This window comes from Styela clava, chromosome 2, assembly GCF_964204865.1.
Source record: "Styela clava chromosome 2, kaStyClav1.hap1.2, whole genome shotgun sequence".
Classification (NCBI taxonomy): domain Eukaryota; kingdom Metazoa; phylum Chordata; class Ascidiacea; order Stolidobranchia; family Styelidae; genus Styela; species Styela clava.
In genome coordinates, this window is record NC_135251.1 from 26,762,333 (window position 1) to 26,779,605 (window position 17,273).

A 17,273-nucleotide genomic window follows, 5' to 3' on the forward strand; every position below is an offset into this window, starting at 1 on the left:
CGAATCAGTGCTTGTTGATGAGTTCAGTTTTTTTGATTAGTCAACAAATAAAATTACCAAGTCCGCTACTTCTCCAGAGCTGTTCAAATGCAATTGATAACAATTTTGCACTGTTTTTCGACGCCGATTAACTGGCTATTAGCTCTTTACAATCAAAGTTTCGGCTAAATAAAAAAAAGAAATATAATTTTCGACGAATCACCTTGTAGGTTCTACTACAAAGGCTCTATCTAAATATCGTTTGAACATGAGCTTGGTCCCTTTACAGTCAATAAAATTTAGATAACAGCACAGCATTTACCCCAAGACACAGCAGATAATCTAATAACAAATAAACTTTTGTACAGAAAGCCTGTCAACATTAAGATATAAAATATGTAGTTGATCAATGACAAATACGCCAGAGGGCATAACAGCTGAAGTAGCACTAATCGGCAACAATTATATCATACATTTAAGCTTCATTTTGTATGTTAAATCTCATTTGAAATAAGGTATGTATTTATCGCCAGTAAAATACATTGTGCTACATTAGTTACGACAAACTGTACTCTGTTAAAATAGTATTTGCTCATCTTACTACAGCAAAAAAGTGAAGACAGAATCAGAATCTCAAAGCACAAGCTTCGAAGTTAGCTAAACTCTTCGATTGAAGTTAACAAAACTTGGTCTAAAAATTTGGAAGTATACATATTATGTTTTCATATGTATATATATAGTATATTATTAAACTTTTCACGTCGAGGAAAATACGGCAAAAAGTGATTTAAGTATCGTGATTTCTTAAACAGACGGTACTAGGCACGACTTATTTCCGATCGCTTAGATTGAACGATTAGATGCCAAAATGCTATTGTTATCATTGCGATGAATGGAACATTCCCTCGTATGATATATACAGATGATTCCAAGACGGAAGTTACAGTTATTAATCGGGCGGTCTGAATCATTTGGCGTTATTTCGGAAACGCTACAGATACAAATGTATTCTTTTATTAAATCAGAATTATGTGCCGTAAGCAACATTTTCTAGATGAAATTGAGATATCGCCTCAAGTCCTAATCTATTTTAGGCTCATTGTAAGTTTAGCTGGAAGTAATTGATTACGATGACGTCAAGGTGACACATAATTGTGGATAATAGTGATTATGAAAAAATCGTATATTACTAAAATTTCATTCTATTGACGTTAAGTTTAAACTTGGATAATTATTCACTTACAATAATATAAATTGAGCAATAATTTTAGGTGAGGCCAGAGGAGTGGTAGTGACAGTTGTTTTAGTTCCGGAAAATTTTTTAAGATATTGCTTTAAAAATACCAGCATAAAAGAACATGATGGGTTGATAAAAGTAAAGATTTTGAGTAAAACTCTGGGAGACAAGCACTTGAATCGATATATCCTCTGCCAGGATAAGAGCGTATTTTTGACTTCTGAAATAAGTAAAAGCTTTCAGAAAATCTTCCGTCAGACCAAAATTATAATATCTTTATTCAGATTTAGTAAGCTATCAACCAAAGTATATTATCTGCCCGGATCACACCTAAGGTGTGATGACGTTCGATTATGCATCATCGGGGTACCGAAATACGCTCGTGGACTCATAGTATAAACTAATACAAAATAAAGATCTAATGCTATTCATAACACACAATTAAGAAAGTAGATAATTTTTAAATGGAATTTTTGTATTAAAAAACATTTATATCTCATTACTAAGTTGAAATCAAACGTAATGAGAACCAGCTCAGCGATAACTTCAGCCTTTGGGCTTGGGGCGGCCATGGGACTTGGCATTACAGTAATTTATCTACAACTTGTTGTTGATAAAGATAATGGCAATGGACATGGAAGTTCTGTTGAAATTGATAAAGTTAGAAAAATTATCATGGAGCAAATGAATACGACTAAACTTGAAGAAAATTTGAGGTAAGTCTACATCCGGTATAAAATAAACAGCTGTATAATAAACGGTAAAAATTTTTATTACATGACCGACTGTTTTGTCAATTTTATCAACAACAAAAAAAACGGAGTCTTATTAAATTAAGTTTGATTGTCATCTTGTATCAATATTCATATTTTCATACATTCTGTACTTCTGTACTAATGTGGATATTGTTCAGTGTTTCGATTTCATTATTTATTTATTCAGTATCTTTCTATGGTATAAATATATATGAAAAAATACGCATTCTTTGCTCGGCCATCGGTGAAAGCTCGTAGTTGAGATGATAATTTAGCCATACCCAAATTATACTGCATTATTGTTTTGATTGCATGGCAAATTTATTAATATTTTTTTTATAGCACGATATTTTTAGTTTTATCTTAGCAACACCCTCAGGCATGGAGATCAAATTTATATTTAACATGGAGTGCAATGTTTTCCTATTTAACGAAATCATTTATTTGCTTCAAAGTTTATCAGTAATATTAGTTTCACGTAAACATTTTTTCAAATCTTCAAAAAACTAAGACAATCAAATAGGAAATAAATTTTAAAATGCACGTATAAAATATAGTAAATGCGCAAGATATAAGTTTTAAAATTTCATAAAATTATTTTCTCCTAGTTGTGTTCACCTAAACCCCGTTGAGTTCTATTTTAAAGGGTTTTCATCAAGATCCATTGCAGCATATTTTGGTATTCCTGTGGTTATTAGTTTCTATTTGGTCTGTATTGATCTCGTTTTGTAAACTTGCAATTTTTTTTTGTATAGGCGCCTTGCTAGTAAACCTCATATTGCAGGAAGAGAAGTGGATGAAGTAGAATTGGTGGGTTTCATATCAGACAGTTGGAACAGTTCAGGACTCGATGTAAAAATTCACAAATATGATGTTTTACTTTCTTATCCAAGCGATACTGATCCTAATTACGTTGCCATCAGAACAAGTGACGGTGAGTGCCAAGGAAATATTTGGAAATTAATATTTGAGATTAGAATACCCTTTCTATAACTTTTATATTATGCAAGGGTCCTGTTGCAAATAAACACAAATATATTTCTGTAATCTTTCGTTTGACATAGGGTCATCCTTATTCTATGTTATCATTATTTTCTACTACTCCTCTCAATATGCGCGTAGGGACTAGCTAGCGCAAACACTCAAAAAATGAGGAAAGATAGCTAATTGATCTCACTTAATAACAACTGAATATTTTGCCATAAAATGATATTAACTACCGTACCGTGGCATCTATAATATTTAATTAATTTAAATCAAAAACTAATCCCAAACCAAAGATAATTAACTACAAAATACACCAATATTACACGAACTTTGTACTTTTTTAGGAAGAGAAACCGTGAAAAGTGCGTTGGAAGACAAAATACTTGACCAATCTCAAAACGTCAGTGGAGTTGTGAATGCTTATTCGGCATATGCACCTGCTGGAGACCCTGAGGTAAATTTTTATTTATGACGATAGTTCTACTTGTTTTTGTAAAACTTTATATCATTTTGAAAATATTCCTGATTGCTTTTCAAAATATTTTTTATTGTGCATTTCGTTTCAATTTTTGCGTCAGTGGGTGAGGTGATATACAAATGTATTATTAATCGAATAAGTATCACATGACGTCATATTAGGTTTTTATTTTAATTTAGACTCTCCGAACATTTACTAATTATCTGACTTACTTCGATTACAATGGTTTTGGTTTGCTTTTGTCTTTATCAGTCAGCATCTGTGGCCTCTGCTATAAAGGGTTTTAGGTTTATTTTTGCATTAATTTTCAAAATATTTTTGTATTTTTATTTCATTTTAGGGAGATCTGGTGTACGTCAATTTTGGATCTATTGAAGATTTTACGGAGTTGAACGAAACATTTGGTATCGACGTCAAGGGAAAAATTTGTATTGCAAGAATCGGGGGAACAGGAAAAGCCAAAAAAGGTGTATATATACATAATGTTTTACATTTTCGTTAAGAATACATAACAATTGAATAACAGAATACAATTGAGTGATCCTTTATATCAATTTTTTTCGGTATTTACACTAATCTTAGTGTAATTAGTGTAGTGTTAGTAACCCTAATAATGAACAAATTTTGGGCTATATAAATAGCTGCTCAATTTTATTTCTGAGAAGAGATACTTGCACTACATTTTTATTCAAGTTCGTGAAACAAATTGATTTCGTATCATTTTTTGGAATGGCAACATCTGAGCAATGATCTTACTTCACAATAACATTCACCGGTAGATTCATTGTTGTTGGTGATTATACACGTTTTTTTTAACCTAATTGACATATAATTCTATTAAATCCTCCAAAAGTGCATCTTTGGATAATTCTTCTTTAAAGGTGGGTTATCACGCAAACATTTTTGTAGAAAATTTGATTCTATATAATTTATTAGGATTTTTGGCGTTTACCGTTTGCATAAAATGGACATCGTTTGCGAGACTCGAATTTTTAAAAGTCGGCTCTGCCGAAATCAAACGCAGATTAGTATGTCCCGTTGATGACGTAGTGGTGAGAACTCGTCGGCAAAACTTTGCATTAGGTCAAAGGCAATTATAGCATTCTGTGTACTTATTTTGAACCGTGTGCTAGTTCTATTGGGCGGTGCATTTGGAGGAAGCTTTTGTTATTTAAAACAATACCAATATCTTAAATAATATTATTGCATTATGAGAAATTACAGTAAACTCAACTAATTGAGGTCAAGACGTACTCGAGTTTTGTGCTGTACATTTTCCTGCAATATATATATTTTCTAGTAAAAAAGCGCATACCAGGCCATTTTTTGTCTCAAATGATTTAAATTTTATAATTCATGTGTGTTTACTCTGCTTATCTGATCCTATATCGGTAACTAGTCTTTTTGTTATATTTTCGGTATATATAGGCTATCTGGCTATACCGGTATATACGAAAACGCTACCGTAACGTATGGAATGAGGAGTTGGTGGTTACAGTAGATTTCACAATGATGGATCTGTCTCGAAACAAGAAGAAAACTATGGATAAAATTTTCGCAAGTAACCTTTTTTGATGTCTCTCCATGGAACTAAAAGAACAGCTCCAAGTCGAGGGATCGTTTCAGCCTTAAAATTATGTTGGAATCTATGCAAACTCCTACCCACAGCCCGAAACAACAACACCTCACGCAGTTATTCAAATCAGTTTTTATTTATTTTTAACATTTTATTACAAGTTTGCATCATATGTAATTCATTCATGCCAATAAATGTGTTGTCGCGAATCTCCATTGGTTGATCGATAACAGCTGGACTGTGTTGTTAATAGCGGTGTGTACTGGAAAACAAGGTATACAAATTAAATTGATAGAACTGACATCAAAAAAAAGATCAGGCTAACATCACCAGACAGTTTAGTAAGGTTCAACATACAACAGTGTTTTGTTACATAATAATGTGAAATAAATTTAAAAAAACTGAACCATTATTGGGATTCTACGTTTATCTGGTAGTAGACTATCACTCTTTTGGTAAATGTACAAATTGACAATTTGTATTTGGTTCATACAAAAGTGTGACTGGGTATTATCATGCTTTCGCTAAATATTTAATCAAACAGTCGATAAACGAAATAAAGTGGTAAATACTTACTCTAGGATCAGTTCTGCAAAGCCTTCTGACGAGGTTGAACACCTTACTCGCCAATGCCGAGGGAGCTAATTTCTGGAATGAGTTCTCACTACTTCGTCATCAAAGGCCGTTTCCGAACCTGGTTCGATTTTCGTTGAAGCGGTTTTTAAAAATTCATAAGTAGAAAACGAAGTCCACTTTATGCAAGCGGTAAACGTTAAAAATCTTAAAAAAATATATAGAAACAAATTTTCCACAAAAATGTTCGCGTGATAAGAGAAATAAGAAAAAGTAAAAAAGTAAATTTATGTTTAAGGTAAATCAAAATATAATGACTAATTAAATCTAAATGCAATTAATTTGTTCAGCTAAACATGCCGCAGAATTTGGTTGCTTGGGACTTATTATGTACACTGATCCGAAAGAATTTACCGTAGCTGGAAAAGGAGTTTATCCTGACGATTGGTTTCTACCTGGATCAGCCGCCCAACGTGGCAGTCTTCGCCTTCAAAGTGGAGATCCTTTGACACCGAAGTATCCATCGATCGGTAAAAATGGTCTTATTGTTATATTAAATTGTTCAAATTATACAACGCCATACATTTTCATTTCAATTCTAGTATACATTAGATTCATTCATATTACTTATACTTTTGTTTGAAATCTTTTTTATTTCATCCACTTTTAACTTTTACTAAACAAAGTCACAACGGCTGAGTGCCTACGCTTGACTTTTCAGACATCTATTGCCATAGGTTGAATAATATTATTTCTTTCATTCAGACACTGCATGGAGAGAAGACGTGTCAAACACAGATTTACCAACTATTCCTGTTACCCCAATAGGATATGACGATGCCCGGAAATATTTGTCAAGAATGGCTGGGCCCGAAGTTCCCACTAAATGGAAAGGAGGACTGAACATTACATACAGACTGGGCCCTGGATTTTCTGGAAAATATGATACAAGGTTTGAATAGTAAAAGTAAAGGAATTCGAAAATGAGTTTTTACGCACATTTTTAGGAAAACTGATACAGAGAATAATATTTCAAATTAATCATGAATGCGTTTCAATATATCAAGGTGATAATTATCACAAAACATTTTTCTTGACTGATAGGTTTGTCAGCTGTTTCATTCAATCTATTGCAAAAAGTACGTTTTCGAACCGGAATTTTTTTTTTAAATCTATTAATATTGTACTCAAACGAACAACATAGACTAATAAAAATCATGGTTTTGTCATATTTAATCAAGTTTTTGTCCTATGAAACACTGATACATTATTTTCAGTAAAATGCGAATGCATGTAGCAAATAGAAATGAGATGAAAACTGTACACAACGTAATTGGTTACATCAGAGGCGCAGTTGAACCAGGTAATCGTTAGGTAGAATTGTAAGATTTCTAGCATAAAATACCTAATTGGAACATTCCATAATTTTTTGTATTTTGGGTAACATGTCGAGACTTTTATAGCCAGACATATGCCCATCTTTATTTCTAAAGTTGTAGTCACCAAATATTTTTGATTGAAGTAAAAAATACACTCCTATTTCATTGTTTGTTATTTCTGATATTTTTAAAATGTTCAGATCGTTATGTGATTTTGGGTAACCATCGAGACGCATGGGCATTTGGAACTCTAGATCCGTCTAGCGGAACCGCAGTTATGGTAGAATTGGCTAGGGTACTTGGAGAAGCCGTAAAAACGGGTTGGAGGCCAAGAAGAACCATTATCTTTTGTAGCTGGGGCGCCGAAGAATTTGCACTTGTGGGATCACAAGAATGGGTTGAGGTTTGTATTTTAGTGATGTAATTTATTGAAGATATATTTTTTTTCATTAAATAATATTAGTAAGAATTGAAATATCTCTATCGTCGTGTCATCTCATAAACTCAGCTCAGCTGAAACAGTTTATTGTGAAAACGACCATGTTACCGTCGTCATGGTATAGTATATATATATATATATATACTTTATAAATCATCGGGTAGAAACAGGCTTCAGTCTATGATACAGAATCTTTGACTGAACTGATTTCTCACTATCGAGACGAACTGGAAAACTTTGTGCTTTACCTCAGCTGAATATGCTTCTTATCATTCGGTTTTTGCCCTAAATGGTTAAAACGATCAGCTAATCAGTTATCGAAATGAATACTTGCCTATAGAGCATATACTAAAGAAGTTTCGCGCAAATGCGCAATAGGCTTTTCCGAGTTTTTCGCTCCCAGTTTTATTCCTTTCCCCTCTGTGGAGACGAAATCATCCACTTTGAGAATCACTGCTTTAATTAAATCGCTATAAATATATTTATAAACAAATTTCAACAAGAGTATATCCTGATATATATATATACTTTCAGGAATATCAAAAGATACTTAGCGACAGAACGGTAGCGTATTTAAATGTGGATTCATCAGTGGTCGGAATTTATTCTATGTATGCGGCCTCTAGTCCCAACCTTCGCCAAGCTGTGTTTGATGCTGCAAAAAAAATTCCAAATCCAAACAAAGCCGAAGCCGCAGTTGGATTAAAAACATTGTACGATGCGTGGAGAATCAAATTACCGGCCAATTTATTTGATCCTAATACATTGCCAACGTAAGATATTTCGTTTGATTGATATTTTTCAAATTATCGGTATAGATTTTTAATCGTATGCTGAAACATTGCACATAATAAATTTTAAGTACTTTTATGCTTGAGATCCGTTTATCATGATTTAATCATTATGAGATGATAACATAATTACATACGAGTTGTTGGTTCTATCGGGTTTATAGTGTTTTTCGTGCCAGATCTAGAATTATTGTTGTAATAAAACGGGGCAACTTCACGACGTAGAATTTTCATAAGTATTCTGAAACTTTATGTCTGAAACTATTTCGTTCAGTTAGTTTCCTAACTCCATTGGTGGCTATGGTCGGATCCACATTAAATACGATGGCATTTTGTATTCCGGTGCTTATTTTTTAGAGTTCTATTACCTGGAGTTGGTAGCGATTATGCTTCTTTTCTACACTTGACCGGAATCTCGGTTGTGGATATGGCTTATGTTTGGGATGTGGTAAGTCTATTTTCATAAGACATTCTTTTGAAGTTGGGCCACGTTCGACCTTTTTAAAAGTTAGAAGTATAAAAAATATAGTAATTTTGCACGTTAAGCATTTACATGTAGACAAAAATGAAACGTACCAGAATTTGTTTATATACCCAACGTTTTATAATAATAATATTTGTTTAACGTGCGGTTTATCTAGTTTGGTATCATATTTTCCATTATTTCTTCTTATCTTTAACAAAGTAGTTACGAACAAGCTGTAACGGACGTCTAAGTTTTGCATATCAACAAAACTCTTCATCCGAATTTTACTATGTCGTGCTGTGTATGAAAATTTATGCTAGTATTCCAGACAATCCGCTTCCGAAATTTTCATCAACATGTTCATACCACTGAAGGTCTTAGAACTCACTTTGAAACTATGAAATCACTATTGCCGACAGCAAATAGAGCACGCGTATATCTATACGAATTTGCATAAATGAGCATTTACACGACTACACGTATAATGAATACCTATTTGCTGAATAGGATATGTTTTTATTTTAAGAGACTCGGTTTGGAATTTTACCCGGTTTATCACACTGTGTACGAAACATTGGACTTGATGACTACTTTTCTCGACCCAGATTTTGTATATCACCAAGCAATTGGTCGGTTATGGGGTGAATTGACGCTAAGTTTGGCGGAATCTGCTTTGGTTCCAATGAACTGTGTAGATTACGCCGAACAAGTCAAATCCAGCGCCGCAGCGTTTTTGAATTATAAATCATTCCAGAAAGATATGGAAGCAAATGGAATAAATACAAGTAATATAGTTATTGTATCATGTCTTATAGATTTAGATATTAAAGTGTTCATGGAACCTTTTTACAATAGATTTTAACCATACAAGTTCCTATTTATGATTTTGGTGTGCTCCATTCGGTCAATCTACGTGTTGCATTATAGAAATAAAATTTCAAGAGACGCATCTTTACTTCTAGCTATTTTATCAACTTTATTTGTGTATATTATTATACGGATTGCCACAATAAAATTTGATATTTTGAGGACAGAAACAAAATAAGCATGATAGAATCACAACTTTTTTTTTTCTATGTAAGTTTTCCGATACTCCCAATTGAAATAGCAGGGAGATGTATTGAAACAAATCTGGCATATTATTATATATATATATATAAACAATTGACTTTAGGTTAAGTATCAATAGGTCCAAGACTTTTGCCAGAAGTTTTTCTCAAAAGTATGGGGAGTTATTCAGTATTGTCGAATTGCGCATTCCCAATAGTTCATGAATAACCGTACATAAATTTATGAACAACCGTAAATATTTCGCAGCAGAATGTAATTTTAATGGCATACACTCATTTACTTGCTCATTTAGCATTATTGAAGTCGGCCGTGGAAGAGTTGACAAACGAAGCAAAACATTTCCATGAAAGACTGAAGAAAGTGGATCTCAAAAAGTATGTGAATTTAGTAATATTGGTCAGAATTTATATCGCAAACTTAAAGTAATAATTCTGATATTTTATTATTCAGTCCACTAGCTGTTAGGGCTGCCAACGATCAGCTCGTATTACTTGAACGTTCATTCATCGATATTCAAGGAATTGATGGTATTCGAGAAAAGTAAGTATAATTTAGTTGTGAAATTATCCCACCAGTAAATTAGACAACTTTTAATAAAGCATTGGTTTTTTATCAAAAAAGACTTCTGATCATTTTATCAAATTAATTTGACTATTATACCTGACATGCAACAACGTGTTGAAAAAGCTCAATTCAGATCAACCTATATTTAATATATTGATAATCACTAACTGTTATTTTAATTTTCAGGCATGTTATATATTCGCCTGGTCAATATTTTTCGAATCTTCAGTTTCCTGGTCTGGCAGATTCGTTGTATAATATAGATAAAGATCAAAATCAACAAATGAGATGGAATGAGGTATAGTTAATAATAATATGTTCAACTCATAGGATACAAGCTATTTTAATTCCTAAATTTTCTTATTAAGATGACCAAAATCTTAAATTAAAGCTTGAATTAAATAAAACATATTTTCCAGTTATTCCGTCATAATTATTATCACTAATACAACAAAAATAGCTGTTTAATGTGATTCAACGCATCTGTATGATACCCCGCTAATTATGTATTTCATTTCAAAGGTAAAGAAACAATATTCCATCATTTTATATCACCTGGGCTCAGCTGCTTCTATTTTACGAGACTTCACTCCCATAATAGGAGCATCCGCAGTTATGTGAAATTCCATATAAATAATTTTCCTGCTTGTTATGAAATGTTAAGATTGTTATTCGTTAGCAAAAATGAATAAAAGCCATATATATAACATAGTATGTTTCCACTGTGTTGCACTAATTACATAACCCGTGAGCTGAAGATTTTCTCAACCGAGTTCTACAAGACCAGATCATAAAAGTAACCGCAAAAGAGATTTAACAGCTTTAGGCCAGAGGGCCTGTATCAGACTTAGTATCCTATTTTTTTTTGGATCCTTTGTATTCGTGATGAAGATGTTTCCAAACTATGCGCCGAGATGTCTCTGGATTCGGCGCGAAAAATATATACTGAAACTAAATTCTATCAACTAGAGTTAGAGTTTGTAAAGTTCCAGGCTGAGAAATTGATCTGAACGACGCATTATCTATATTGGGGGTAGTAAGTCGAAATGCGGCATATTACTACGACTAGGGGTACAGCTATAATTTTCAAAAGGAGTGGAGGGTGGAAATTTACATATTCGAAGCCTTCCTCCAAATTACTGAGAATTTTCCATGAAAAAAACTACTAAAACCGACGACGCGATTACATAACTCCTTATAAAAGAGCCGACTTTTCAGTTGCTTGGTTAATTACCGCTGTTTAATTAAATTTTCATTCCGTGGCCGATACGAAACGTTCATAATGCTATGCCATTTTAATTCGCAATTGCGTCCACCAACATAAAAATAAAAGCATTATTACATCAATGTAAAGTCACTAAATGTTTGAAGAGCGCCGAATAACTTCACACAAGCAGTGAATTATAATTAAAAATAAGAAACACAAAATATTGTACGCACCGCAACTTTAATGACTAATTTTTTTAACAAATCTCAATGGGTTAGGTGTTATAAATCTTTGCCCAAATTACTGTACTAATTAAAAAATTACCAATTGAACATTTAAAATGCCCACTAGTGCTATTTTTTCTAGGTATAGCTTTTTCTCCAAAGCTCTTTCTTTTTGTGGTCTTTAGGGAAACCAAAACACTTTCACTTTAACAACTCTTTCATATGAAAGGTATTCATGAGTACTAAACTAAATATCAATTTGAGTTTATAAAAACTAATAAAATTTAATCCTATCTTCGCCTTTACTTGCCTTTTACCGACTTACAGTCAGAGAACCGCTTTAAAACTACCTGTGTTTTTCAATTGATATACCAAGTTGAATGATCTTCTCAAATTAAGGTGATTGCTGTATATAATTTTATCATCCATTTAGCAATTGTTCAGCTTATTTTAGTGTTATGTCATCAGGAGGTCACGGTTAGTAGTCATTGCGATTAGTAGTCCTTTGCGCCCCCCGTCAATTGCGTAAATATTGTATACAAGTTTCTTTTAATTACTTATCGATCTTGATCGGTAAGTATGTTGATAGGTATTTATTTGTCTGTCTGTATGTATGTATGTTAGATGCACGCGATATCTCACGAAAGCGAGGTTCAATCTGGTCCAAATTTTGCATGTGTATTCATCTTAGCTAGGATCAGAAGCCTATTAATTTTGGAAGGATTATGTCGTATAATTAGCGAGTTATTTATTAATTAGCGATGGGACACACGGTGTCACTATGGAGTAAGACCACTGTTTTGGGGGATCCCCTAACCTTCGATCAATAAGTCATCGGTTTCCAACTGAATTCTAGTTAATGTTTTTTTACCTTTTTTGATTAATTTTGTTTGTACAAATTTCATGCACGCCAAAAAAATATCTGAATCTGGTTGACGAAACATTTCTTATCCACAAGTTTCAACTCACCTCTATTTGAATGAACATACAAATGTAAACGTTTTTATTTAAAAAATATATATTCGCGTGAATTACATCCGTTTCAAGTTTTGAACAAAGCCAACACGTTAACATGGCTTTCTATTTTAGAACGCCTTAGTTGTCAGTAAATACGGGGACAACCATAACCCAACCCGGGACACGGGACGCCAGTCGTCCATTCCGGGAGTGTGTCGGCCAATCCGGGACTGTTACTACTGTGAACAGATATTTTAAAAAGGGAGGCAGTTCAAGATAAATTTTAGGAACCAGCGCACTGATGAGCAATTCCAAAATCATCCTAGAGTAGTCAATATTAACTATCGAGTCGCTATAAGCTCCGTCCATTAGCAGCATCAACATTTTACGTTTTGGTCCCCTGCGATAAACCAGAGTTCTCCAATACAAGGCGCAAATGGCTCTGGCCAGACAGCAGAAATATTGGCTACAACGATAATCTTTATACAGAATACAAACATAATTATTATATTGTACAGCAAAGGATATTTCCCCTACCTCCTTTCTATAATTCTTTCTATACGTTACCATTGCAAATCTTCTTGTACTTATTGTTGACTGCTTTTGCAAGTTGGCGTGTGCAACCCGCTAGTCTTCCCCTCAAGTTGTACGGTCCTGAGACAAAAGGTTTTACTGTCGACCCCATTAACTCTATGTGGCTTTTGTGGTGATGATAAGTGACCCTTTAGGTCTTCTAACTCTATGACATAGGGCTCATATACATCCCTCCGTTCTTCTTCCGAAATTATGGTATTTTCAGGTGAATTAAGTTCTGGTGGAAGGCTATCGCCTCAGCGTTCAACCTTTGCAATTCTTCTAGTACTTCGTTTGGCGTGCCTTCTTTCAGCGCATAATTTCTTATTGGTTCGTACGTTGTAACTAGTCTATTTGCTTCAAGCATGACGGATGATTTTCCTGCACTCCGTGCTTCATCGTGGAAGTCCAAGACTTGACCCCCTCGAGTCAAGGCTGAGGCTCTATCCTTCAGATTTGGCCCCCCTTTTGCTTGTTCGGATATCTGAACTTTTGCACTCCGTTCTTGGCCAGAAACTCTCGGTGAGTCTTTACATATTTTGGACTCTATACGTTGCCCTTCCGCGTCGGACCTCACAGAAGAGTCGTCGCGCTTAGTTTCTCCGACTGTCACTATCAAATTACTCATCCGCGACAATGGGTTATTCATTTCTGTAGTTATCGATTGCAAGTTTTACACTTGTCGCAGCCATCCGAACCCTATTATATTTAGAGGAATCTCTTGCTCCGTGACCAAAGGAACTTCTAGCCCAGGGGTGGGCAACCGTTTTCGACTCGCGTGCCAAAATCGGCTAAATTTATCCACAAAATTCTTCCGCGTGCCGACCAAAATTAAAAACAATGCTTTGCTACTTCCAAAGCAAAAATACACAATAATAAACCTTTTAAACATGTACAGAGAGATTCTTAGACAGACAAATATATTTGATTACTTTTCTTATTCTATATCAGTGAGACTTCTTTTGCTGCATTTCCGCTGATAGAGATTTTACATTGGATTTATATTTTGTAACTTTCAAAGATATACACAAACTACTGGTTTCATCTTCCAGGCTACTCCTGTTACGAGACCTGATAAAGTTCATAACTGAGAACAAAGAGACAAGAAAATTTTCGGGAATGGCATCCCAATCACGCAATAGTCCGTTTTCTGCACTTCTCTCCTGCATTCCTTCCCTAACAGTTTGTATCGACAGCTGACTCATGCCATGTTTGGCACGTGTGCCAGGTGTTGCCCACCCCTGTTCTAGCCCATCCATATTTACTATCATTGGGGAATTTACTTGACAAGACCCGTCTATGCCCTTTAGGCTCATGGTAAGGGGTCGGCGGTCTTCCCAACTTTGCGGGTATGCCAGTTGTGCCGCTTCCATTGTCTTTAAATTTGGTACGTTACCGCCAGCAGCTAAAATATGGCTATTTATAATATAATAACTAATCTGGGCTGTTTCTGCATTGGGTGCAGCTTGTTGAGTGGGTTCCGAGTTCCAGTGCGACGTTTTTTTGCCAATAGGTTCTATCCTAGGTTTTTGATCTGTACCCAAAATATATCTTGCACAGGCTAGCTCCTTCCTCTAATGTTGGGGACCCTTGGGAGACGAGGTACTTATTCAACTCATTTACATCGCGTAACGAAGCCTACAGCGGGTTGTAACCGTTCAACAATCGAAACCACTTTTTCTCGCATTCTTGTAATAAATTATCAGGCAATTTTCTCATTCTTGACTTGATTACCCATTCTTCTCCATCATTTTTGCCCAATACATAGTCATTGATCCATAATATTGCTTTTACCACGCACTTAGTCGCGATCTGCCATGGAATCTTGCACATGTAACACACTGATAGTGATTGGCCGTTACTGGTGTGATGTACAGCCCAAGCGGTGTGAAAATTTTAGTTTGCTCTAAAAATTATATAGCCCACCTTTTTTATTTGCTATTATATAAGCTTCTTTAATACTGCGGGGTTGTTTCATGTATATTCAATTGTTTCTGCGGTGAACCGCGTTGCTGAGGATATGTTAGTGGCGATGTTTGCTGTGAGCTCGTACTCTGTGGAGATTATCGCAAAGGCGTAATTTGCCCTTCCCCATTTTTCTGGGTTTGTGGCCTTCCGGCAGAATTGACCTTAACATTGTTTTTGGACATAAAGTTTTTTTTATTGTTTAGATATAATGTATATGACATATATAATGATACCCAGGTGGGTGTGGAGTATATATTGTTGAGCAATTTTTTTTAAGTGAATTTAAAGTATTCGGTCTAAGATGACGCACATCCTGAACCCTAACCTGGCAAACATACAATGTTCAGGTTGTGCGCCATCTTGGTACGAATACTTCAGGAGCGCCTTTTTGTTAAAAAAATTATGCCATAGCTACATGGTTTAGTTTTGCATACATAGTAACATTGAATCTCCTTACAATGTCAGAAATTCAATTTTAGTAGAATAAATGGTAGTTTATTTCACTAATACAAGCCAAGATCTATCGACCAGCATCTAGCCACTTTCTATTGCGCTCTTCAAACTACATTTGGCATTTCGTTTTCCTAGTTTAAGCTTAGGGACTTTTAGGGAAATATTTTATTAGTTGAATTGGATTGGAATATTTGACCTCGTCTTTCACCCCGAACAAGGCCATGTGAAATCATCCACTGATATCTAAAGATGTGCAACGTGTTTTCTTTTGGAAGAATCGCAACCTTTCAGTGCTGCATTAACTTTGGCAAAATTTATATATTGACAATTGATCATATTTTTGTGGAGATAGAGGGTATGCGTATGCGAAACCGGGATGTGCACCTGTTATGCCAACATAGTTGTACGTAGTAACGCGCACATGCATCGAGTTCCACTTGATTATTGAGCTATAAGTTTTTGACGAGCTTTTGTGTATGATTTCATTCCATAGAATTTGTATGCTGTTCTAAAGAATACTAGTTTCAGCATTTTCATTCATTCAAACCGCGTGTTGAAAGTAAGTTTTGTAATATTGCGTGTTGGTTTCCAACATCCTTAAATCGGTGATGCCAGTAAATCTTTAATACAAAAAGATCAGTAACATCTGCAATAAAAACAGCAGTACCCACTCAAATGACAACTGGGGGATGGATACTCTTAGTATCTGCTCCATCGCGTGCCTCTTACAGTCTTACCATTGTACATGAGCGCCAATTGGTATCTAAGCCCCACTCAAGTTTCGGACTGCAGTTGGCGTGACGAAATGTTTTTAAATATATATTCTTATATGTCTTTTTCTATTGCACTATTCTTTACTGATATTCGATAATATGACGCCAATCTGACATAGTTCTTAAAGTGTGTAGATGGGTATAATCTTTTCCACGCTGTTCAGATGGGAATGCGCGAATATATAAGAATTGCTAATATTGGTTTGCAATGCGATGAAATCCCATCTTGGCATTTCTGCCTCTCGCAATTGCTGCGTCTACTTATCGGGGAAGTTCTGTGGCGTGGTTATCAAATGAAAAAAAAAACATGAAAGTATTTTTACTACTTCTCTACTACTATCAAACCTTGACATTTTGTGAAAACTTTTTTCCATGCAACTTTTTTTTAAAACATCCCCAACAACCACAATTAATTCTGTTGTTGAACTTCCGAAACAAACACATAAAATCATCAACAGATGCATATCACCAAGTAGATATTGCTGAATTGATCTTTATTTTACTATTTTTCGTGTAATTCTTTTTGGTAAACCTGTTATCTATTGTAAATACTACACATTTGACAATGTTGTAATGTGACTTTTTCGGCATCACATTTTTGATATTTGTAGTTAGAGCTCTTGGGGCTCTGTCAAACAAAGTTACATGCAAAATATTGGTTGTGAATTGCAAAACATGATCATGTTGTTGGAATAACTTGGCATTTTACCACCCGTATATCATTCATTGCTGAGAATATTAATAAAATCATAAAATTTAAAAATCCGTTTTCGTGAAATTTTTGTTGTAGCTGAATTCCAGGAACAGCATGACAACAGGCAAG

At 34.5% G+C, this 17,273-nt stretch overlaps 1 protein-coding gene across 2 annotated transcripts; it reads left to right on the forward strand.

Moving 5' to 3' along the window:
- Positions 1-1,249: 1,249 nt before the first annotated feature.
- Positions 1,250-11,006, forward strand: LOC120335329 (glutamate carboxypeptidase 2-like). Of its 2 annotated transcripts, XM_078110045.1 has the most exons (15): positions 1,250-1,932; positions 2,727-2,905; positions 3,303-3,412; positions 3,777-3,903; positions 5,936-6,115; positions 6,351-6,537; positions 6,863-6,948; positions 7,165-7,367; positions 7,938-8,176; positions 8,552-8,642; positions 9,187-9,445; positions 10,024-10,105; positions 10,182-10,271; positions 10,482-10,593; positions 10,818-11,006. In XM_078110045.1, exons 1-15 carry the CDS (start codon positions 1,739-1,741, stop codon positions 10,914-10,916), a joined length of 2,238 nt encoding a protein of 745 aa, XP_077966171.1. In that variant the 5' UTR covers positions 1,250-1,738; the 3' UTR covers positions 10,917-11,006. The 2 variants fall into 2 exon arrangements, 1 of the variants encoding a protein (XP_077966171.1); XR_013474340.1 differs by lacking the exons at positions 10,024-10,105; positions 10,818-11,006 and having other exon boundaries at positions 1,251-1,932; positions 10,482-10,599.
- The last annotated feature ends 6,267 nt before the right edge of the window (positions 11,007-17,273 follow it).